General features: G+C 41.5%; 3 protein-coding genes across 9 annotated transcripts in view; 2 read left to right on the forward strand and 1 right to left on the reverse strand.

Annotated features, from left to right (window-relative positions):
- The first annotated feature begins 1,904 nt into the window (after positions 1-1,904).
- TMEM185A (transmembrane protein 185A) lies at positions 1,905-11,359 on the forward strand. Of its 2 annotated transcripts, none has more exons than XR_008534987.2 (7): positions 1,905-2,102; positions 4,343-4,519; positions 5,312-5,519; positions 8,231-8,314; positions 8,430-8,616; positions 9,151-9,327; positions 9,655-9,778. XR_008534987.2 is itself a non-coding variant. In XM_054641292.2 (7 exons), exons 1-7 carry the CDS (start codon positions 2,065-2,067, stop codon positions 10,522-10,524), a joined length of 1,053 nt encoding a protein of 350 aa, XP_054497267.1. In that variant the 5' UTR covers positions 1,913-2,064; the 3' UTR covers positions 10,525-11,359. The 2 variants fall into 2 exon arrangements, 1 of the variants encoding a protein (XP_054497267.1); XM_054641292.2 differs by lacking the exon at positions 8,430-8,616 and adding an exon at positions 10,280-11,359 and having other exon boundaries at positions 1,913-2,102.
- A 1,394-nt stretch (positions 11,360-12,753) lies between these two features.
- Positions 12,754-15,664, reverse strand: LOC129125713 (EOLA-like protein). 4 transcript variants are annotated; one of them, XM_077186223.1, is made up of 3 exons: positions 15,563-15,664; positions 14,348-14,631; positions 12,754-13,270 (listed from the first exon to the last, which is right to left on the reverse strand). In XM_077186223.1, exons 2-3 carry the CDS (start codon positions 14,598-14,600, stop codon positions 13,053-13,055), a joined length of 471 nt encoding a protein of 156 aa, XP_077042338.1. In that variant the 5' UTR covers positions 14,601-14,631; positions 15,563-15,664; the 3' UTR covers positions 12,754-13,052. The 4 variants fall into 4 exon arrangements, with proteins under 4 accessions (XP_077042338.1, XP_077042339.1, XP_077042337.1 ...); XM_077186224.1 differs by having other exon boundaries at positions 15,557-15,649; XM_077186222.1 differs by having other exon boundaries at positions 15,469-15,645.
- MAMLD1 (mastermind like domain containing 1) overlaps positions 14,842-20,154 on the forward strand; it is a 244,035-nt gene continuing 238,722 nt past the window's right edge. For all 3 annotated transcript variants that reach the window (XM_077186220.1, XM_077186219.1, XM_077186221.1), the window contains exons 1-2: positions 14,842-15,082; positions 16,314-16,417. The gene's annotated coding sequence lies outside the window, so the exon portion shown is untranslated. The remainder of the gene's footprint in view (positions 15,083-16,313; positions 16,418-20,154) is intronic.

A 20,154-nucleotide genomic window follows, 5' to 3' on the forward strand; every position in this document is an offset into this window, starting at 1 on the left:
TTTAGCTCTGCTCTCCTGAGGTACCAGTACAAAGTATGTTCCCTGGGCTTTCGTTTCTGTAACCAGGGGTTTCTTTCCTAGTTCTTCATACCTCATAGGAGCTGTTCTGCTGCCTGGGCAGTCAGCCAAACATTGTAACTGCAGAACAAATCTTTCTTGATTTACTTCTACAGAACTTCATGAATATTCTCAGAAATGCCAAGCTGTTTTATTAGCCTTCTGAATTATTAAAAGTTCTCAAGCTAATTCCATGTTATTAATATTTTGACTTGTTTTATGATTGCATCTGGCTGCAGATTATGCTTACAGACCTTGTCTAGTAGCTTCTTTATGCATTGCAGTAGATGTATTTTACCTTGGACAAATACATTACACATAATTGTTCTCTCTTCCAAACCAATGAGGCTCAACTTTTTCAAAAGCATAATGAAAACCAAGGTTCCACTTTCCAATTGTTTAACCTTGTTAATTCTTTGGTTCCTTATAAGCTTTTGTACTGCCCTGGCACAGATCCTGTCTTGGCCCTTTCCATCTTTCTGAAGAGTGTCCAGCCTTCATCCTTTCCTTCCCGTTTTTTCCATTTTGTGTTCTTGCTTCTCTCTTATCCTGATTTCTCCCCACTGCCATTCCTAGTGCTGGCATGTCCTTGTCCTTGCTTTCTCATAGCCTTTGGCATGCCCTGGCTTCATCAGTTTGAATATATTGTGTGCAAAGCTCCTGGTGTGGATGTCTGTCAGCTCTTTGTGCTCTTGCCACTGGAGTTACAGTTGGCTACAATCTGCCAGTGAGTATCTGCAGATGAATCACATCTTTGATCTGTAGTAACTAATGAGTACTGTCACGGGCTGTGAGCAGCTGTGGTATTTCACAAACCACCCTGCATGCACACCTAACTTCTTGGGTATAAATTATCAGTCCTGCTAGCAGGTGGTGGAAGATTTAGATTATTTACTTAACTTCATCTTTCTGCAAAAGCTAAAGCTTAAGATATGATTGTGGTGTTTTGTTTTGTTTTGTTTGTTTTTATTAGCATTTCACTTGCAATATAACCCTGAGGGAGGAGCTCTGCGGATTTTCACTTCAAAAAACTGCCACCAAATAATCTGCCCTGGCATGGAGTCATCGTGTAAACTATCTTCATCTGCTATAGAATTTCATAAGTCTTGTTACATGAGTTATATTAGCATCTATCTCCCAGAAAGCCATACTGATTTTATTTAAAAGTGAAAAATCTCCTGTTTCTCAGGGTCATTTGTTCCAACACCTAATTACTTTCACTTAAACAAATGGACAAACAAAAACCCTAAACAACAGAAAGCCCAGTTCTCTCCTTCCTGACCACAATTTGTTTCACTTTAGTCCACCTTGATTCTTTTTATGCCTTTTTTTTGTCTCCAAGAAGGCACATACATAGCTTGTTTGGGTTCTTTCAAATTTGTACTTGGAACATTTCTCAGTGAATACTGGATTATGCCAAACTTTTTGTAGAGCTGTCTCTAAATGCTCAGGGATTTCATTGCCCCAGACACTGAGTTGTCCCAGAGTTACCCAGAGATTCTGAAATTGTCATCCCGATTCTGCTCAGTTTGGGGAAAAGAGGCTCCAGGGAGACCTTAGAGCACCTTCCAGTACCTAAGGGGCTCCGAGAGAACTGGAGAGGGCCTTGTACGAGGTCATGCAGCACCAGGACCCGCACGACTGGCTTTGCACTGGCAGAAACCCGATTCGGGACAGAAATGAGGAAAAAATTCTTCGAGAGACCGAAGCGCCGGGGCGGGGCCGCCCCGCCCATCCCACCTTAGCCACGCCTTCCAATAACAGCCGCCGTCTTAGCCCCGCCCCGTTCTACCTTGGCCCCGCCCCGTCTCCGCCCCTCTCCTCTGGCAGAGCCACCGCCCTGCCCGGCGCGCATGCGCAGCGCTCCTTGCGAAGCCCGGCGGTGCTGGGCCGGCCCGGTTCCCGGCAGAGGCCGCGCGCATGCGCGGGGCGGCGGCGAGGCCCGGGCAGGCCAGGCCCTGGAGCGGTGGCGGGGCCGCGCCATGAGCGCCTGGTAGAGGGGCCGCGATGAACCTGCGCGGCTTCTTCCAGGACTTCAACCCCAGGTGAGTGCGGCACGGGCAGCGCCGGCCCGGCAGGGTTAGCCCGGGGGCCCGGCCGAGAGCAGCGCTGGGTGCGGGACCCGTCCGCTTTGGAGCGGAGCGCGGCCTCGGGTGGCCCTTCCGCACCGCGAGCTCGGGCGGCGTTTGGAACACGCCGTTCCCGGCCGCTTTCCTGCCCGGGATCACTGAATCAACCGGGCTGGAAAAAGCCTCCGAGATGATCGAATCGAACCTTCCCATCCCCCGGGTGGCGGTGCGGGCTCCCCGCGGCTGCTTCGCCGTCCGGGCTGGGAAGGCGAGCGCTGCACATCTGCTTTGCAGCCCCGCTTCCACTCATCTGCTTTGTTATTGTGTAATTCTCGCATTGCTCCCAGGCTCTTTCTGGTGTTCGAATGTTTCACGGCGCTGCTCTGGCCCCGCACGCCCCAGCTCAGGCTGTGACCGAGCGGCGGAGGCTCCGTGTCCGCAGGTGTGAGCAGCCCCGGGCTGCTCGGGGAGCACCGGGGCAGGCGAGCGCTTCCCTCGGCCTCCCGTAACATTAACAATGCAGCCCGGGGCTCTGCTGCTTCCCCAAGTACGGACATGTAACTTTTAAAGAAACTGAGAGAATGAGTTAAATTTTACTGGGTTTTAATTTTAAGACCACAGATTAACGACCTGCAAGGTTGTGAGAGTCCTGGAAGAGCCTTGCACGTGAAAGAGGCTTTACATGATGCCAGTTAGAGCAAGCCGTGTTCAGTCAGTTGTTTGGACAAACAAAAGGGTAACCAAAGCCCCAGGAAGTGCATTGTAACAGAAGCTGAAACACACAATTGAAATATGTGTGGTCAGAGTAATGGAAAAGTAGGAACAGAAGTTCTAGAAGCTTATGAAGTTTTGTTGCTGCAGAGCGATGCTTGCAGCTTGTTTGGGTGCTGGGTGGATGAGCAAGCCGAATGTTGCACTTTTGCAGGTGTCTTTATGTTTTGATGTGCCTGGAACACCCGGGGAGCAGGGGTGTTTCACTGCTGTGTTTACTGAGGAGCCAGGGAATGTGCAAATTACACCAATATTGAATGTCAGAAAAGGATGACTAGCCGAGGAGCTGAGACATCCTTTGTTGCTGTGAGGTGTGACCAGTTTATATCATCCTATCCCGAGGTAGTTTCATCAAGCATGCAGGGAGATGCTGACACAATAAATCTGTTCTTCATTATTAAGGTGTAGATGAGACACTTGTTCTGAGTAGAGACAAAACAGCTTGATACCATGCAGAGTAATCCTGATCTGATGAATGCTTTGTTATTTGATGTGAGTGAAGGCGGGTAGTTTGAGTTGTGCTGTTGGAGAAATTGAAGTATTCCTGACTGTTGCTGCATTATTCTGTTCCTTAGGTTATCTATGTTTTAAAATACATACAATTACTTCACTGAAACAGTGTTGAAACCTATTTATGTATTTTATCAAGCAGTCAGTGAGCTTATGGTGGATGGGTGGGAGACTTTTCCTGTCCCTTGAGGAAATTGCCTACTGTGTAATTATATTGTCTGATATATAATTTTTTGGAGGTACAAGCAGTTGCTGTGCCACTGTTCAAGTATTCGGATATGTTTATTCATTCTTAAATTGACTCTGTTATAAACTGTATCATTGTAGCTATTTTAAATTTGTAAGCATCATCCTGGATATTCCAGTGAGAAACTTCAGTGTATAATAGGTAACTTTGCTAAACATTTAACCTGTTGGGTTTTTCTTTTCTATAATACTGTTTTTTTAACTGAATGGTAATATTAAGAAAAAAATTATCTGAAGTTGGCCCTATTACAGTTCATAATAACTTGATGTGGAAAAAATTTCATAAATTGTGTAACTCAATTTTGAATATCAAAAGCTACTTCATTTGATTTGTATGATGGGACACATTTTTTAAAAACATGTACAGCTGGTATGTTTGTGAGCCTCAAATAACAGAGCTCCTGACTGGATCCTCGTGGAAAGGAACTATTTATCTCAGTCCATTTACTGAGATTGTTTTGCAGAAATGCTTTTGCTGTGTTTCCTTGAAGCAATGGTTTTATAAATGAAATAGATAACATATGCTGTATCTTTGATGAAATATTTGATTCTTTGCAAAGACACATTTTCTGTTAGGAAGTATCCCGGTGAAATTTCAGCTGTGACTGATTGTGTCGTCCTCTACAAAGTTAATTTGAAGTTGCCTGCCTTGACTTCTGACTGGGTTGTTTTCTTTGTTTGTTCAATAGCAAATTCCTTATTTATGCCTGCCTGCTGCTCTTCTCTGTGTTGCTCTCTCTACGTCTGGATGACAAAATTCAGTGGAGTTACTGGGCTGTGTTTGCTCCAATATGGCTGTGGAAGTTAATGGTGATTGTTGGTGCCTCGGTGGGAACAGGAGTATGGGCCCGAAACCCACAGTACCGGTAACTGACTGATGTTTGTTTGGCACAACAGAGGGCAGGTCCTGTCCTGTCAGTCTAGGACAGAATAACTTTCACATCCTTAAATACAGCAGTGTTGAGTTTTTTGGTAATTTGAGTAGAATGTGAATTTCAAGATCCCAGGGCAAAAGAAAAATTACCTTAAATGAAGTGCAATAAATGTCTTTTCTGTCTGTGGTGAATATTAAATAAAAAATCTTGGTGCACAGATCTCCTGATACATCCACATTTTGTGTGGTTCAGGTCTTGTTTGCTCCTTCTAGTAACAGGTCTAGTGGTGTAGGGAGGAGCTCTGTGTGTGCTGTCATTTTACAGGCATTTTACTTTTAGTAACAGAAAATATCTGTTTCAATATTCTGGCTTGGATAAATAAAGAAATTCTGGAGAAAGATGTTGATTCAATGAATGCTGGTGCAGAAATCAAACAGATAATTTTAAATTTAGCTTATTTTCTAACAGCCTGCATGATAACTGACCGTTGATATACTAGCAAAGAAATCCTGTTTTATCTGCCCAGCTATGGAATTCTTAAAAAATTTTCAAATTGTGGAAATCCCACTGCACCCTTTGAGTAAAATACTTCAAACATGCAGCTTTATGGGAAAGAAATCCTATTAGGTCATCAGCAGTGGAGTTTAATGGGTATGTTTGTTAAAAACAAATGTTTTTATCTTTATATTATATATATATCTGAAGCTCAAGGAAATGTTCTGGGATGTTTGCAGGGTAATGTGCTTTCTTAGGCAAGTAAATTCTTCCTTATCCTCTTTTCAGAGCAGAAGGAGAAACCTGTGTGGAGTTCAAAGCTATGCTAATTGCAGTAGGCATCCACCTGCTCCTGCTGATGTTTGAAGTCCTGGTGTGTGACAGGATTGAAAGAGGAACCCATTTCTGGCTTCTGGTGTTCATGCCCCTGTTCTTTGTGTCTCCAGTCTCAGTTGCAGCTTGTGTGTGGGGATTCCGACACGACCGCTCTCTGGAGGTGAGGCTTCCCTTCTCATGGCACTGCAGGGCTTGGCATCACTTCTGGGGCAGTTTGTCTCTTAGGAAAGCACAGTTCAGAAGACTACATCAGTCCAATTAATTGCACTCACCTGTAAATGCACTCATCTGCAAATGGGAGTGAAATCAGGGTCAGGAATAATATGACCTTTTCTAGTATCTTCTAGTTTTTTTCAACTACCAAATTGCAGCATGTATTGAACCTGCTTTTTTTATTATTTTGTGTTAAAATAACTCACCAGGAACTCTGCAGTATAGATCAATACCAAACACTTACATGGAAACATCAGAAAAAAATTCCAACTGATTGCAAGCACTGTCTCTAGGCAGAATTGAGTTTCCAGAGCCCTGTGTAATCAGGGCTTAATGTCTTAATGTTATCAAAATGTCCTAATATCACAGTCTATATGTTTAATCTTTAATTTGGGAGTGTGAACGGTAGGCAGTTACATTAGGGTTTTATTTTCTGCCTCTATCTTATCTCTAACTCCCTTTGATTTTGGAAGAACCTTGGAAGGATTCTCAAGGTGCTCCCACAATTGTGACATTTTGGTATAAATTTAGAATTCATACTGAATTTTTTTAAGGAGTTTTTCATTTTGCTATGTCCTCAAACCACCCTGTGACAATTTAAAATCTGATTTTTAGATGAGGCTTAGTTTTTTCAGGTATTTTAATTTCAAGGGGCTATTTGTCTAACATTAGTTAGCATAAAATGAGTTTTTCACTAGAGAGAAACTTTTTTGGTAAGTGATTGTTATGATGGCTGGTAAACTGATATCCTAACTTCCTTTTGAAACATTTGCCAATAGAAATTTATTTTGCAGGGCTCTATTACCAGTTAAGCATTGCTAAAAGTAAAATTTGTGTGGAAGTGCTTGCCATCTACTGGATGATGCTTGATTGCCCATTGATTTACAGATGACTGCACAGCTGCTAAGTGCTGGCAGAAGAAAGTGGAATCCATAAAAGGCAACAGCTGTCTCAACCCATTTTTATTAATTTCTTTTTACTCTTAGTCATCTTCACCTAGTGCTCTTCTACTTTCTCTTCTTTTTACTCTGTGAAGATTTCATTATTTCCCTTTCTTTTGTAGAAACATGAGGGGTCTGCCTTTAATACAGGACATCAGTTTTTGACTTGAGTAATCAAAGCAGTTGTTAATCTGTTATTGTTTTCAAAAGTATTTAATCTGAAATACATTATCTGCTCATTCCTGTTCTGCATCTGATTAGGTGATCAGTAAGTACATGCTGGGGTTTTTGTCTCTGTATCATGGTGGGCTCAGAAAAAGCTTCCTTTTATGTGTTAGACTATTTTATAGTCAGTAAAGCACTATATATTTAAAGCATGTTGAATTCATTAAGTTGTGAGCCACTGCAAATATGTGTGCACTTGCCATATAGATCTCATATGTTAACTTGATTCTATAAACTATTTACAGCAGTTGATCCTCTGATTTTTATATTTTTCTCTCTCTTTGCTCTTCCAGCTCTCTGGTTGCTTGGTCTTATGCTTGAGTGGGGGGGGGGGGGGAGGTTGGTGGTTTATTCTTTTAAGAAAGCCAGTGGTACAAAATTATTTTAAGTCTACTTTTTCAGTCTTTTTGAAGTAATTTATAGTTGAACAGTAGAGACTTTGTTGTGGTCCCTGAAGCCGGCAAGTGCCTGCTGCCTGTTAGATTTTTGACTCCCTGGACTGTAACTTTCAAAGGCATTTATCCAGATCACAGTCTACACAATCATGTGTGTCAGTGAAAAGTAGCATGTAGTGTCTGCCTTCAGAGTAATCTTACATTTGAAAGAAGCCTTGCATAACTGCATGTTTTTTATTAAAATGAGTAATGTTTCTAGCTTGCATTCAAAAGCTTCAGTTAGACTTTCCAGATAATAATTCTGTGGTCTCTGAAAATCCTACCCATTGTAGGGCTGCCTATAAACTTTGGAAGTAGAATCTTGCCAAGTGTGATGGTGTTTCATTGTCTCACTTTGTTCAAGCTAGACACAGACTTAAAAAAAAAAACAAAAACTTAATGAAGGGCTGTTCCTCATAGTGGCAAGCAGAACTCATGAAAACCTTTCATTAACATTTTAATAAGTAGTGTTGCTTTTCTGTATTGCCACAAAACCTATGTCTTCAGTGTCATTTAAAATATCTCTCAATGATACAGTAAATGATTTGAAATTGGATGTCATATTCCAATATTCCATGTGTTTCTTTTCTACCCTAGATAGAGCTTTTAATTTTAATTAGACTTTTAATTTGGACTGTTGGTAGCTTTGCCCATTAGTGAAACTACAAAATATTCCAAAAGACTAATTTTGCTAATTTTAAGTTGAAGGTCTTTTTACTACTTAATTTAATTCTAGAAGTATTTCTTGTATGGAAAGTACAGCTGTTTTCTGATGCTTTGCTTTTTTCTTTCTGATTAGTTTGGCTTTTCTTATTTCCCTAATCACTCTAAGTGACCTTATTTTTAAGGAAGATCTTACAGTAGACTCTACATTATTTGGTTGGGATCACACCCACACAAATTAAGGATGTTTAGTAATAGAAAATGTAAATGCAAATGAGTTTTCATATTTCAGTGATAAGATTGGGGTCAGAGAAGTGCTTTGACAGGTTCATTGGTTATCCTGGAAGTAAGTTTCTCATACTAAGAGCTAACTAATGTTTTTTTTCTTTTTCTAGCTGGAAATCTTGTGTTCAGTCAATATTCTACAGTTCATATTTATTGCACTCAGACTAGATGAGATCATCAGGTGGCCATGGCTTGTATGTACAAATGTTTTCTTTTTATCTTTGTTTAAATGCTGAATTTCATAAAGATATTTATTCTAGGGAACAGTTAATACGTGGTCAGTCCATGATCCCATTTTTGCTCACCTAGCAATCCTTCACTGAAGGTCTGGCACATCATTCAGTGGTCATGGCAATGAGAGTTCTTTGGGCATGTCATCCTCTGAGGGAGAGGAATGTGCCATCAGCTGCAGTTCATTCTGAGCAGCAGCAGTTGAAAGAGAAATCCTCACCCAAAGTTCCCAGTGGGAACACTAAACAAGCCATGAAAATGATTGGTGAGTTAGAGAATTGGTAAATAACTACTTTTATCTGTTGTGTTACCATGAATGTAAATCCACTCACTGTGCAAATAGTCTTTGTCAGAACTGCTGAGATGTCCTGTCCTAAGTGCCTTTAGAATACAAAAGTGCTGTTTCTGTGTCTGGGTTTCTGTAAACTGCCATAAAACTGGCAATCTTTCTATTGTCAAAAAAAGCTTGAGAAAGGATTGAAGCTCTTTAAAGTAAGTGCGTGCTAAAAATCAGTTTCGAGTACAGTTTGAGCCTGCAAAGTCACAGAAGTCTTATCTAAGTTGAACTACATTGCCTTAATTTTAAATTGTTTCAGCTTGATGGGGTTTAGAAAGCTGAGGAACCCGTGCCCTGAACTGATCATGTCTCGAAACAACACACATGAGCTTGATGCCCTTCTCTTAGACATTATATTAATTAAAGACTTCATTTTCTTGTTTAGGCTTAATATGTAGACTCACTTTATTAAAAAAAAAAAAAAGCAAACCCACAAACAAATGAAATGTGTCTTTTTTTCAGGTTGTGTGTGTTCCTCTGTGGATCTTGATGTCCTTCCTGTGCCTGGTGGTGCTCTATTACATCGTGTGGTCTGTGCTGTTCCTGCGCTCCATGGACGTGATCGCTGAGCAGAGGAGGACACACATAACCATGGCTGTCAGCTGGATGACAATTGTAGTTCCACTGCTCACATTTGAGGTAGGAAAAACCATCATGAGTTTGATGTGTCTTGTTCTTTTTTCAGTAAGAAATGAATGATGAACTTACTGAAATGAGAATGCTGCTCTTTGTTTTGAAATAAAATATTAACAGCAAAGATGAAACACAGAAGAGAATTCTATGTTCCTTTAAAGTTTCTTGAGTAAAATCTGCATCACATTGGAACTATAACTACATGCTTCTGTGAAGGCCACTTTTTCCTCACAGATGTGTGAAGTTAAAGATTTCAGATCAGCATATGCTTTAAGCAGTTTAAAAGTGAGTATTGCAATTAAACTGACATTGTATATTTTTTTTTCCATTTAGATCTTGCTAGTACACAGACTGGATGGGCATAATTCTTTTTCTTTCATACCCATATTTGTTCCTCTCTGGCTTTCACTGATAACATTAATGGCAACAACATTTGGACAAAAAGGAGGCAATCACTGTGAGTATTTCAGAATCCTGAAAACAGATTAAAAATCAGTGTATTTTATTAAGATTGGTATTTTCAGAAAGGGCTTTTCTGTTACTACTATTTTCAGGCAGTTGTAATAAGGTTTCAGTGCTTACAGTGTCTTCCCCTGTGGCACTGTTTACTTTGGTTGAGGTGCAAAGTCTTTTGTGTTTCTTCTCTGTACTGATGTGACCTGACACTGTGTAATGTGTGAAAGGAAATGGATTCTTGCTGGGGTAGTGTAGCTGTAATTTATGCAGATGGATATAAACACAGGCATGCATGTGCAGACATGGAGCTTTGCAAATGCTTGTCCAGACTGTCTGTGTGTATATAACCTGAACTGCAATGTTATGATAGGTGTGAGGAACACTGAGAAGCAGTGTTAACAAATCTTATTTATATGCAAAAAATCAAGAGACCTTAAATAGGCTGTCTACTTAATTAAGTATTCATTTTGTTAATAATGTAAAATGATTTTTTTTCTTTTAGGGTGGTTTGGAATTCGCAAAGACTTTTGCCAGTTCCTGCTTGAAATTTTCCCATTCTTGCGAGAATATGGAAATATCTCTTATGATCTTCATCATGAAGATAATGAGGAGACAGAAGAAACACCACTGCCTGAACCACCAAAAATTGCACCAATGTTCCGAAAAAAGACTGGAGTGGTCATTACACAGAGTCCTGGAAAATATGTGATTCCACCTCCCAAGTTAAACATTGATATGCCAGATTAAGATGACAGTAGCATATTAAACTTGAACTGGTCATCAGCAGACAGATGTATTTCATCTCATGCCTTGTCCCAATTCCTTTAAAATAGGTATTGCTGAATCAGTGGCTTGGATTACACAAATCAGAAATGTTGAAGATAATCTGAGTTCTTTTCCAGAAATATGTGGTTGTCTAATTTGTGAACCTTCCTAACAGGTTGGTTGCACGCTTGCCTGTATAGTATTTATATGAACATTTTTAGCAGTGTAATATATTGTTTAAAAGTCCTGTTGTGTACAGTATAAGTATTATCTAAAAGTATTTTTTTAAAAACCCTGTATGAAATGCCTATGCTCTTCCAGGTGTCTTTTAGGTCCTAAATATATACTTGTTTTCATGTCTCTTTTAAATGCTTTGGGATGCCTTAGCATAGTACCTCTTTACTTCTTTGTTCCGCTGCAATCATCACAGAGGCACAAGAGTGTTGCACTTCTGAGGCAACACTGGAAAGCTTTTTTTGGGAAGTAGAATGTATGGTGACTTACATGATGCTTTTGAGTTAGCTGTGTAAATATTCATGTAAGTATTTCAACTTTTATGCTGGCTTGGGAGTTACATGTTGTTTTTGTTGCTTTTCCAGTTTCATGCTTTTCCAGTTTTTGATTCTTGAGCAGCATGTACCATTCTCCCATTAGACTGGCTGTTTAATAAGCTGTTTCTCAAATTGTGTGGTCTATGCCAGAAACATTTGTGGTAGGTTTCACAGCTATTGGTTAGCTGGTATAAATATCATAGCTTGGTCTTTGTTACCAACTTTGTGTTGGTCACTGTAAATGATTAAACTTTTCAAGATAGGCTCTTGTTGGTGTTGGCATAGCATTTTCTTGTCTGAAGAAAGACCTGTTTTGACAGTGTGCCTTGGACTTACAGGTGCTTTGGAGAAATGGAGTATACAAAATGTGTAGTCCTGTAGTTTATAAAACCAGATGTCTCATATTCCCAAGCCCTTGCAGCTGCTCTCTGTTTGGGTAACCCACGTTTAGATAGGTTAAATACCATGGGTCTCATTTCTTTAGTGTTAGCATGGCAAGAAGAGCAGGGAGTGTGTGGACATTTCTGCATGTGTTCAAGGTGTATGCCTGAAAATCCTGGATGCAGCACTTCCATTTCTGATGCTCCAGAGCTCCCCTTTCTTGCCTGTGGACCAGCTACTGTCTGAAACCCAACCCAGCACTGTCCCATCCCACAGCTGAAATTTTGTTGCAGTCTTATTTTATATATATAATTTATATATATTTTATTATATTCTGGTTCAACAAGTCAAACATCAGTGGGATTGTCACTGGACATCAATTTGCCTGCACACTGCCATGGAGAAGAAAACTGAGCTTGCATGAGAAACCACGTCCCAGGAGGAGAGCACAGCAGGGGCAAGGGAGAAGAGGCACAGCTCTGCTCTGGGGAAGGCCTCAGCTGCCAAGCACAGTGCCAAGGCAGGTCTCAGGCAGTGAGTGCTGCCTGTACAGCTCCATCTGCTGCTGCTCAAACAGGGGGAGCTCCAGCCTCTGCACCTCCCCTTCAGCTGAGGCACAGCAGGGCCTGGCTGGGGCCAGGGACCTGCTCAGGGAACTTCACCCAGCCCTGCCCTGCAGTCACTTCCCACCCCTGGGAAGCTCAGTCTGCCTCCAGGTCACAGCCCAGCTCCATGTGGGGTTCAGACCCTGGAGGTGCAGGCACTGGCCCAGGGCCACAGCTCTGGCAGAAGTGCTGTAGTCCAAGGGAACAGGTTCCCAAGTGCTCCAGTAAAGTGTCTGAATACTGAGACTCTGCCACTTTTGTCCTGTTCTAGGTGGGGCCTTGCTCCAGAAAATCAAAAGGATTTTCACTGTAATGTAGGGTGTGAATTTTGAAAAATGCCTGAGACTGCCAAAGCTTAGTGGCTATTATTTATAATTCTTCACACTTGTTTTAAATTCAGTATTATATTTTCAAAGACAACTAGTATTTTTCATCTTAAATAAGAGGAAAAAAATTAATACTTGCTCAAGTTCATTTTGTACAAGGCACCTTCTCAAACTGGCCTTTCTGCAATGTCTGTCAGGTCACAGAGCTGCATTCATCATATGCACATCTTGTGTGCCTGAAATGTGAATGAAAAGACTCTTATCCTTAAGGCAGAACAAGGGGTGGTCTGGGATGTCCTATAAATTGTGGCAGCCTGCTTTTAAGCAACATTTTCTTATAATCAGAGATGCAGGTATCAAAAAATAATTTTAATTTACATTTAAATTGGCACACAATGTATAACTGTACATTTAAAAATGGCATTTACTTAGTTGTTTATACAGAAAGTCTAGAAAAACAATTTCATGTAATAGTCATAAAGACACATCTTGTTTGTTTTGCCTCAAAAAGGCAGTTCTTCAAATGCATTTGCCATTTCAAATAGTTTTGGAATAGAATCCTAGACAAGATGCTGATGTAATTGCAAGCCAGCATCTTCTATACAAGTCTGCATTTAGTCAGGAAAAACAATAGTAAGGGGCAACAGCTACAATTCTGAAGGGATCAGTTCTTCAGGGATGTCCACCTGCCACACCCCTGTTCTCCCTCTGGCAGGAATTGGTTCCAGGAGCCATCTGGGATTTGAGACAACAGTCAAGTATTTCTGTTCTAGATTACTGAGGACAGCTTTGTTTTCCAGCTCCAAAATCTCTTCAGGAGGCAGGTTTTCTGGATATAGTGATGTCTCTCCAACGTCAATTAATCCTGTATATGACAATTAAAATACAAATTTAGTTACCAGTGTGATCTTAGAGAAAAGTTTTCCTCAAGTTGCCTTCCCTGAAGACACAGAACAGCCAGTTTGTTACCTGAAGGGCACAGTCAGAGGGAGGCACACCTCCCACCTCTGCTGTCTGCTGCACAAGTCCATGAGACTCAACTCAGGTGAGTGAAGAAAAGGAGGAGGGCACAGTTAAAATCACCACAACCCAGTGCTGCAGAACTCCTTGGAAAGCAGCCTGCATCTAAGGAGACACAGCTGCTACCAAAACTCCTGAGCTATGTTTGGCCTTGGACCAGCTTCAGTAAAGCATAAAACTCTCTCTGCTCCTCTCAAGCCACTATTCTATTAACATTTTAAAATCATTAAAATATTTTGGAATTCCTACCTACACCACAATTAAGCATGCAGTTTATATTAAGGCTGCAAACCTACATGTTATGTAGGACCTACAGTTTTCAGCACTGCAAAACCACAATGTTCAGTGTATGTGATAGAATTAATTTGTTGTGCAGGCATAGTTAAAAGTATTCAAATGACAGTGAAAGATGGTGTAACAAAGATACCTACAACAAAATAGTACAAAATGAGCACTAAAAACTTTTGATGTGTACAGTGCACAACATCTGCTATATGGCAGCACAATTTATGCAGTGAAACATCACTGCCTTTTCACTGTGTTACAGAAACAAACTTCTTCACTGCCCAAATACCAAAAGCAACACGGGGCTTGTAAAACTGAAATAGGATTTATTTATGTAATTATTTATGTGTACTTTAAAATGGCATGCACAGTGCTGCAACATCATGAATTCGCTTGACCACGAGTACTGCACAATGGTTCAGCAAGAGCTCCTAAGCTCAAAATGCAAGTGTGCAACTGACATATATTGTGCTGAAACATAGAGGAATTGAAACAGACCCCCCAACCACAACTCATGCTCCACTCCTTCGAAGAGTCAAATGTCATAATGAGTGCAAACACATAAAGCAGATGTATATTTCAGGGACTGTTTAGGGACTGAAAGTTTGTTTACAAAATATAACCCAAGGATACCTACCTGCAATAACCCCTCTGCCAAATTTTTCCCCTTCATCCAACAAATCCTGCAGCTGTTTTGGTGTCATGCCAAACCTCTTCAGAAGAATTTCTCTCCATGTTTCATCTTCCCAGTCCTTAACAGCTATATGAATAGCAATGGTGCAGTTCTTGTAGCCTGCTAGCAAAGGACGCCAGCGAGTCTCTACTGTTTTGACTTGGTTTAGAAGCAACCCTGCGTAGGGCTGTCGGAAGGAAAGGCAACCGAATTTCATCGTGCTCCTCGCATTAGAGGCCGTTTATTTCCTGTAAACACACAGAGGCCCGGGCATCAGTCTCCAGCAGCGGCCGATGCCCGTGACAAGCTGGCGGCTCTGCAGCCGCGGAGCTGCGTGGAGGGAGCTGCGCGGCCTCTCCGGGGCGGGTCCGGCCCGCGGGCCCCTCTCTGCCCGCGCCGCGCTCCGGGCTCGGGCCGGGTCGGGCCGGGCCGCGCCGCCCGAACAGCCGCGGCCGGGCAGAGCCCCGGTGTCGGCCGCGCCTCACAGCCGGAGCCTCTTCCCCCGCGGCCGGGCACAGCCGCGCTCCCGGCCGCCGCCTCACGGCCGCAGCTGCTTCCCCACAGCTCGGCCCGGCCCGGCTGCCCTGCGCTGGCTCCCGCGGGGAGCGCTCCGCCGCCGCGCGGCCATGGAGGCCCCGGGGCCGCCGCCTACCTGCGCCACGGGCTCCGCGCCCTCCGCTCCGCCGGCCCGCCCGCACGGTGGGTGCCGGGAGCGGGGCGGGGCGGGCCGGGAGGCGGTGGCCCCGCGGGCCGGGGCCGGCTGCGCTGAAAGGATCGCGGCCGCGCTGCTCCTGCGGCTTCTCGGCCGTCCCGGGAGGAGGGATGGGGTTATGGCCTGCTCCCTGGCGATCCGGAGCGGCGGGGCCCGGCGGTGGGTGCTGAGGGGAGGCGGCAGCTGCGTGTGCCCTGCCCCGGGCTGTCCCGTGCCCGGTGCGGGCCTGCCGGGCTCGGGGATGCGCTCGGTGCCCTCCCGGCCCGGAGCACCGCGGGGGTGCCCGTGCGGCTCTGCAGCCCGGCCGTGCGGGGCTTCCGCGCCTCTGGTCAGAACTAAAATAATTCAGCACGTGAAAATTCATGGCTCTCACCTCCCTGCTCTCTCTGGGCACTGGTTTGTTTGGCACAGAATTTCCCAAAGTGCTCTCATCCAGCCCTACTCTCCGAGGACAGTCTTACCCGTACCCTGGTGCGTTCAACGGCGTTTTGCACGAGGCTTTGCCCTGCTAATACCGGCGTTTCGAACAACGCAGTTACTGTTTGACAACTGGTTTTGTGTGTGCTGGTCCCGCTGTGAACCCTGGCAACGGGAAACAGAGTGTGGGGATCTAGCAAGCACAGTAAAATTCAGAGACCTTCCAGGAAAAGAGAATTTGGAAAAGGAGAGGGTTAGAATAGTATAGTCCTGCTAGATGTCTTCAGTTTTAATGGGCAGCCTATATATATTTTATGTCAGTGCACATGTGTTTGTACATAGTAATTTCCAAGGTATACAAATCAAAGAGACCTCGTTAAGGTGGACAGTGACACTAAAGATGGCTACAAATGCAGCAAGTTGAAGAGTTGAGTCCTGCCTGAATTTCTGCAGGTACAGAAGATAAAAAAATGCAGATGAGTCTCTGTCCAAATAAAAATCACGGGAGATTCATCTCTCCTGTAAAGCCATAGCTTTCAGCTGAGAGCAGTAAATACAAGTATTTGGGGAGCTTTGCCATGCATGCAGCATTTGAGAGAAAGAAAGGGTGAAGAGAATGTTGACCAAAAGGAGTGAGTTAGGAGAGACAGACGAGGAAAAAGAAAAGTGTTAGAGAAGGAAAAGAAAAAATAGTAGTATTTACAAAGGGGAAAAGTAATGATGACCTTTCTTTTGTCTTTTGCTCTGTTAAACCACATTTCTTAAGCATGAGAAATCTCAAAGCTACTTTAACAATTCCAGGAACTCACAGGTGGAAAGAGTAAAGTGATCTGCTGGAATTACGCTGAGAGAGAGATGGGCGGATCCCATGCTTAGAAGGGCGGAGGAACTTCATAGAGCAGAAGGTAGGACTAATTTTGGGGTTTTTTTTTGTTTGTTCAAGTCTTTGACTTTGTGAATAATGGATATTTATTGGCAAAACCTTACAAGTAACCTTAGTATTCTGTAGCTGCAGGGTTAAATGATTCTTTTCTGGTGATAACTTTTATGAGAGCCTGTTCTGGCATATGCTTTAAATATAGCTTCAGTGAATTTTGTGTATTTTGAAGTATTTTATGGCTGATAGAATTTTACTTATTACCATTTTCTGAAATTTCTGCTTCATTATCCCATTTTCCCCCGGATATTTCCAATATCTTGTTCAAAATGTTCCATATAGAGTCATTCCTTTATATAAAGTCATAATAAGAAGAGAAATTAATAGATTATGTGAATTTAAGTCCATTGTAGTTTTTACAGGGTTATTTAAATGCTTTTTTTGCTTTAAGCTGTTTCCATCTTACTAGATGTGCATGGTTAGTAGAAGAACCTGTTGAATCTATTTAGAGTTGTGAGTGAGTAATGAGCTTTCAGGGGGGTTTTGGTATTTGCTTTTGGTATTTTTCCACTGTATAATTATATTTTATGTGGGGGTTATTTCTTTTGGGGAAAATATAGGCCAGAATGTTCTCATGTTGTGTAAGCAGCTTTATTTTCATTCATGTACATTATGGCATGATTTTGTATCATGTGGTTCATCACATAAATAAAATAGATTTTTTTTTCACTTGATCTAAGGAAAAATCTCCAGGGTACTTAAAATCTCAAGTATAACAACTCTAAATAAAATATAAATAGCAGAAGATATGTATGCTACTACTAAAGGTGAATTAATATGTTGAAAATCTCCTCTCACAAACTGGTGTTACTTGGTTTGTAGAAACCTTGTCCCATATATTGGAACACTCATCAGAAGACTTAACAATTTCTAGCAGTATGTAAATAAGGCTCTGTAATTAGCAGTCCTTGTGTATTGTTCAGCTTTTTGTGTGATGAAGGGTAAAGGAACTCTAGCAGGTTTTCTCAGGATTGAAGATAATGATTCAAAGTGAACATTCAAAGATAATGTACAAAGTGAATATAAAAAAGAAAATTCATTCTGATCTTAGCAGATGATCAGCTTATGCTTGGCATCTTAGATGCACTTCATTGTTTTCTGGTCACTGTGGCTTTCACATGCTAACACCAATCCCAAATTATCTCCTCTTGGTGCAGTACCTCACATACAATCTCACCAACAGGAAATTCTGCCACTTGTGTCTGTGCTTCCATAACCTCTACTTCATTTCAATGCCTCTATATTAGCTTTTCTTAGGGAGTCCCTAAATTTAATTTTGATAGAACAAAACCTACGTAATTCCCATTACAGAATGTGTTACTGCTTTCTGTGGAGCTAAAACAATGCCTGGTACATCATTTATAAGGACTCAGCTCTGATCTCATCTAGATAGGCAAGCATTGCTGTGCTCCTTGTCACATTCACTCAGCAGCTGATTTTACAGGGTTCAGTACCCAGCAATAGGGGCTGGGATATCTTGTGTCAAAATCAGGTCAAGGGACTTGATTAGCTACAGTTCATTTCCAAAGTGGGGACTGATGTGGTGCAGTATGTTCCAGGAAACTGGGGGTCAAAACTGAAATTTCAGCTGTTAATAATGCATGAAATACAATTCAATACAATTATTTGTAGTGAATGGTCACTATTTTAATAGCTGACATTCATGAGACTCTGCTCTGTGTTGACATTTGAACATACATTGCATTTTAGAACATCAATGTGAAATGTGATGCTGTATTCTTTTGGCAGTAATTCCATCATAAGGACTTCTACCAGCCTTCTACATTTTGCCCCCTTTGCCTTCATTTTACTCAGTCCCTGAGTCTAACATTATAGTTAAAATAATACCAATATTTTGCTATGCTGTTTTGCATTTCTTTGTACTTATCATAAAAAATTATGACTGTCTTAAGCTTGGTTCAGTAAACATATCTCCAGTTTCTTTAGAGGATTCTCTTTATTACCAGATTTCCAGATTTGTTGCAACAAAATTTTTTTTACACACACCTTGCTCTTCACACTCTGCAAATAGAGTGTATTTCTGGTTTGTAACACATCACTGACATCACTCGCCTTGTCAAAAATTTGGGCATTATAAATAGTCAATCATAAATTGTTGGTGACTTAGAGCAAATTTTTCTTTCTAAAATAGTTCTGAGAAATATTTTAAACAGGTATATACAACAGCCCAAAGCATTAAGTATTCTTCTCAGTACTCTACAACGTGCTAGACACCCCTAGGCCCCTACTGCCCCCCACTTGTTCAATGTCCTGCCTTGTCCCTTTTCCAATAGATCTTGCTGCTCAATTTTCCATGTGTTGGCACTGGGCATCAGTTGTGTGAGCATGAGACAGGTCTGCTGGGGCCTTTTATCTGCTAAGTGATGTATTTCTAAACTTACAGATGGCCAATATTTAGAGACCATTCAGGTTCTTCTGCTTTTCTGAAGGTTAAAAGAAGGTTGCAGCTATAGGCTGAGCCCCAAGCTAGCTGATTTAGAAACATCTTGTGTAGCTCTCCATAGCAATCTTTTTTGATTGAGATACGTGGCTTCATGCTGAGGTAATCTGCAGGGGAAGGAGAGCTTGTAGTAATGAGCTCTCCTTCCCCTGCTGATTATTATGTCCAATCCACAGGCAACGCTGCTGTATGTGGCTGCATAAAACATTTTAAAAGATAAGGCTGATCAACACCTTTTTATGGCCATAACCCCTCAACCAGGGTTCATTCCCTCTGAAATGCTGAAAACTTTTTTAAAATTAAATTGCACTCCTGCTATAAAGGGAGCAGGTATCTTTAATTGTCTAATTGATGCTGTCTGTCTAGCTTTATAATTATTTGGGGTTTTAATCTGTTTTCAGATGCAAGGTGTTACTGCAAATTTTAAAAAATCCTAAGGAGCTATTTCTAATAGATGAGTAATAGAATGTTGGCACTACTAAACTAAAATATTAACGGCTTGCTTTGTTTCTTTTGTAAAATCTACTTTATATGGCAGTTAAAATGCTTGGCAGTTCTTCCATAAATTCTGCTCTGTTTGGCTAAGTACCTTTTAGTTTCATCTAATCAGGAGACACTTTAAGAAATAAGAGAAAATGAATTGCCTCACCATTTTGAATTAACCACCAAAGATACTCCTGACAAGATCTGTAAGAAAAAGAATTCACATGCAGAAGCAATGGCATTTTCTGACTGGTTCTGTATGTTCTTTTATGACTAAAACATTACTTTTTGACTATTGATAAAACACTAATCAAAATGGAAAATGCAGTTTTCCTCTGAATTATCTTCCTCTCTGAGCTATCTTCCCTGAGAGAAGTGCTTCCACATCAGGGGTCAGTTTAATTCTGTTTCTTCTTGTCTTTTTGGTGGGAAAGTTTTTTTGCTTGTGTTTTGGGGGCTTTTGAAGTAATTTTTGTTTGGTTGATGTGGAATATTAGTGTCTGTATAGTCTGTTTTAGAGCAGGTTCCAATAAATGATTAGTTATATTACTGGGAAGAAAATTATGAAAGAATTCAGGGAAGATGTTGCTCCTAGCTGATACAGGTTGTTTTTCTGTTCTTTTTGTCTAAAAATATTTGCAATAAAGGGGAACCTTACAATATGCATATAGATGCCTGTATAGAGTTGCTGTGCATGTTTATGATTGTGATGATTTGAAAAAATGTATAAAAGTCAAATATAGAACTGTTTGGTTTGATAT

The sequence above is a fragment of the Agelaius phoeniceus genome, chromosome 14 (assembly GCF_051311805.1).
Source record: "Agelaius phoeniceus isolate bAgePho1 chromosome 14, bAgePho1.hap1, whole genome shotgun sequence".
NCBI lineage: Eukaryota > Metazoa > Chordata > Aves > Passeriformes > Icteridae > Agelaius > Agelaius phoeniceus.